Source organism: Lagopus leucura, unplaced genomic scaffold (assembly GCF_019238085.1).
Source record: "Lagopus leucura isolate 7727_CA_CO unplaced genomic scaffold, USGS_WTPT01 33564-0_obj-0_obj, whole genome shotgun sequence".
Taxonomy (NCBI): Eukaryota; Metazoa; Chordata; class Aves; order Galliformes; family Phasianidae; genus Lagopus; species Lagopus leucura.
In genome coordinates, this window is record NW_024968068.1 from 1 (window position 1) to 3,548 (window position 3,548).

Genomic DNA, 3,548 nt, shown 5'->3' on the forward strand with positions numbered 1-3,548 from the left:
GCCAGAGAGCGCCAAGGAAGGATGAACAGCCTCGGGGGGTCCCAGCCCCTTCCCCAGCTTCTCTCCATCCGCCCCACAGTCGACGACGGCATCGTGAGCGACTGCAAGGAGGAGGTGCTGCCGCAGGAGATCATCCAGACCGTCATCCCCCCGCTTCCCCTGACCCCTAAAGGCAGGAAGCGGGGGGCAGCGGGGGGCCGCGGCGCCGGGGGCTCTGCCATGGGGGGCTACGGCGAGGAGGAGCAGGAGGGCGGCGGGGGGCGGCTGCGGGGGGGCCGCCAGCGCCCTTTTATCTGCAACGAGTGCGGGAAGAGCTTCAGCCACTGGTCCAAACTGCTGAGGCACCAGCGGACTCACACCGGAGAGCGACCGAGCACATGTGGGGAGTGCGGGAAGAGCTTCAGCCAGAACTCACACCTGGTGCAGCACCGCCGCACGCACACCGGGGAGAAGCCGTACCGCTGCGGGGACTGCGGGAAGAGCTTCAGCTGGAGCTCCAACCTCATCCAGCACCAACGCATCCACACCGGGGAGAAGCCCTACAGCTGCGGGCAGTGCGGGAAGAGCTTCACGCAGAGCAAAAACCTCATCAAGCACCAGCGCACCCATTCGGGGGCCCGGCCCCATCGCTGCGGGCAGTGCGGCCGCGGCTTCGCGCAGAGCACCAACCTGCTGAAGCACCAGCGGGTGCACGCGGCCTGCAGCCAGCCTCCGGCCTGCCCCGAGTGCGGGCTGAGCTGCTGCGACGGGGCCGAGCTGGAGCTGCACCGGGCGCAGGCGCACGGCCACGAGCCTTACATCTGCGTGGAGTGCGGGGACAGCTTCGCCAAAAGCGCCACGCTCAAACGCCACAAGCGCGTCCACAAACCCGTCTTCGTGCACTGAGCTGGGGTTGGGGGGACGACCTGCCCGAGGATGGAGCGGCTCAGGATGCGAGGCTCGGAGCACCGGCCCTCAGTGAACGTGTAGGGTTGGACCCTGTAGATGTACATAGCGTGGGGTGGGGGCCGTAGGGTAGAAGCAAAGCGAGGGGCTGGGATGTGGGGCGCAGCGGGACAGCTGTAGAATAAAGCACTTCTGTCTGGGGGACACGGGTGAGTTGTGTTGGGACAGGGGGGCTCTGCTGTGACCTCACCCCGTCGCACAGGCAAGGTGCAGGGGCTGGGAGCGATGCCTTGGGTCACGCTGCCCCACATCAAGGCATTTTTTGAGGACCCCGTTGAGTCTCAAATTACGAGTCGCGTGGATTGAGAAGCAGAAAGAGGCCGTGCCCAGGTCGTGTTTATTCCGTGTGCTGGCAGCAAAGCGCTGCTTCACAATAAGGGAAGGTTTGGCTCGCGCTTCGCAGCGCTGCACAGCTTCGGATCGGAGCGACCGCGCCAGGAGCGTGGGGACAACATGGGCACAGAACGCCGTGCGTCCCCACAGCACCTCCAATCCACTCCCTGGCGGGATGAGGAAGGCAGGTGCTGAGGCTGAAGGTCACGCCTTGGTGGTGGCCCCCTGTGCCGCCCCCAGGGCTGTCAGCTGCTGGATCTTCTGGCTCATCATCTCCACCACAACTGCGGGAAGAAGCACCGGGGTGGTGTGGGGCCGCTGACAGCCCCGAACGTGGAGCAACAGCGGTGCCGGCCCTTACCCTGCTTCATGGCGTGCTTCTCCTGCAGCGGGGGCTGGATCTTCTCCATCTGCTTGGTCAGGAAGTCGATCTTCCGCTTGAAAAACTCTCGGGCGTCGTCTGCAGTCTGAGTGCATAAAGGGCAAAAGCAGCGCCGAGGCGCTGAGTCCCTGCAGGGCCCCCCTCCGGAGGCAGCCCTGTTTGCCAGCCAGCGCCGACAGGCGGCTGTTCTGGGACCGGCCCACACCGCCCGCACGCCGCAGCACGGCCCCCGGGTGCGAAAAGGCAGCGAGCACCGCTGGGAACCGCATTCCCCTCCCGGGGCCCAGAAATCGCACCCTGCGTGCGCCATCGGGGAGCAGCAGCGGCGGGAGCAGCAGCAGCTTGCCTGCGCCCTGCGGCACCAGCAGGAGGAGCGGCTCCAAAGGGAACACAGCGCTTTTGCCAAGCTGCCCCGCGGCGATCCGGGCACGCACCCCTCACCTTCTCCACCCCTCACCTTCTCCACGTAGTATCCGGTTCCGACATCGATCAGCACACGCTCGACGTCTGAGAGCTTCCCAGGGACGTACATCTGGCGGGGGCGGTCAGGGAAAGTGGGGAGCCGGGATGGTTACGCAGCTCTGGGAGCTGAGCTCCGCGGAGCCGGGGCAGAGCCCTGGTGCCAGCAAGGCCACGCCACGCCGGTGTGGGTTTGTGACGGATCAAAGGCACTAAGGGCTGGAATTGCCAACCCTAAAGGCTCTGGAGAGGGTAACAACATGGGGCTGTGGGGACTGCAAAGGATACAGAGCTGGTGAGAGGCACCAGCAGGTCCTTCCCTGCAGAAGAGCAAGAAGAGATGCGTGAGTGCTGGGGCAAGGGGAGCCCCAGGGCCAAAACACAACCCAAAGCATCTGGGGAGGGTGTTACAGCCGCATCCATTCCCCCAGCAGTGCATCACACCTGACCAACCTCCCCAGTGAAAGGGAAGCAGAGCCCCAAGGAATTGAGAGGGGCAGGAGGCAAAGCTCTCAGTCACTCTCCCAAAGCAAGGTTGGCACACCTCAGCCCCAAGTAATTTTAGGCAGCAAAGCCAGGAAGGAGGGGAGCAGAACCTGCAGCCTCTCAGGGGTCCCACTTGCCTTCGTTGCTTTTGTTGAGCACGTTAAGGCAGTCCTTGGCTTCCACATACTTGGTCTGCACCACCTTGAGCTGCGTGATGGAGGACGAGAGGAATTCCACCTCCTGGGGAGAGAGCGCAGCCCCGCCACGGGGGGGGATTGGGTAGAGGGGACCCCAGGACCAAGCGGACCCTGGTGGGGCGGAGACCCGACTGCAGGATGGGACGGGGAACAGCCCCAGATCTTACTTTGAAAGAGCAGGAAGCGAGTCCTGCAGGAACCGAGGGGCAGGCTGAGGGTGTGGGGGGAACAGCAGGGAACAGCCGCGCGAAGGCACAGAGCTGCGGTGGCACCGAGCGCCGGGCCGAGATGGGCTCTGTGGCTGCCACAGAACAGCTTATGGACCCCCATCTCCCTCCCGGCTCCTACAGCCCCGCTCGCCGCCCCCCACCCCTACGAGGCCCAAATTCTCCCCCCCGCACGTCGCCCTACAGCCAGGCCCTGTTCATCTCACCTCCCCAGGCCCCACATCCCCCCGCAGCCCCACACCCCCTCCCAGCCTTCTCCCTAATTCTTCCCAGCCCAGCACGGCCCCGCTCTCCCGTTACGCCCCGCTCGCCGCCCGAGGCCCCCCCGCAGCCCCCCCCTCCCCTCCCCACCTGGTCCAGCTGGTTCTTGAGCACCTCCAGCTGCGGCAACGACAGCTCCGCCACATTCACGGTCTGCGCCATCTTGGGCCGCCGCGCCGCTCTGGCCCCGTGCCGCCGCTCTCGGTGCGCCTCCGCATCGCGCCCCCTGGCGGCGGGAGGACGGCGGTGCCCCCGCGC

General features: G+C 65.9%; 2 protein-coding genes across 2 annotated transcripts; one reads left to right on the forward strand and one right to left on the reverse strand.

The window, feature by feature from the left end:
• The first annotated feature begins 21 nt into the window (after positions 1-21).
• Positions 22-1,053, forward strand: LOC122193427 (zinc finger protein 629-like). Its single transcript, XM_042894208.1, has one exon. It carries the CDS (start codon positions 22-24, stop codon positions 883-885), a length of 864 nt encoding a protein of 287 aa, XP_042750142.1. The 3' UTR covers positions 886-1,053.
• A 194-nt stretch (positions 1,054-1,247) lies between these two features.
• PFDN5 (prefoldin subunit 5) lies at positions 1,248-3,480 on the reverse strand. Its single transcript, XM_042894209.1, has 6 exons — positions 3,381-3,480; positions 2,743-2,845; positions 2,408-2,439; positions 2,118-2,192; positions 1,640-1,745; positions 1,248-1,562 (listed from the first exon to the last, which is right to left on the reverse strand). Exons 1-6 carry the CDS (start codon positions 3,450-3,452, stop codon positions 1,483-1,485), a joined length of 468 nt encoding a protein of 155 aa, XP_042750143.1. The 5' UTR covers positions 3,453-3,480; the 3' UTR covers positions 1,248-1,482.
• Positions 3,481-3,548: the final 68 nt, after the last annotated feature.

Bases quoted from the DNA above. Each gene is read 5' to 3' on its own strand.
- LOC122193427 (XM_042894208.1), top strand. From the start codon at position 22: ATGAACAGCCTCGGGGGGTCCCAGCCCCTTCCCCAGCTTCTCTCCATC.
- PFDN5 (XM_042894209.1), bottom strand. From the start codon at position 3,452: ATGGCGCAGACCGTGAATGTGGCGGAGCTGTCGTTGCCGCAGCTGGAG. The intron at 2,440-2,742 runs GCAAGTGGGACC...GCTCTTCTGCAG, and splicing joins GCTCAACAAAAGCAACGAAG to GGAAGGACCTGCTGGTGCCT. The intron at 2,193-2,407 runs GTATCCTTTGCA...CGCCCCCGCCAG, and splicing joins TGGTGCCTCTCACCAGCTCT to ATGTACGTCCCTGGGAAGCT.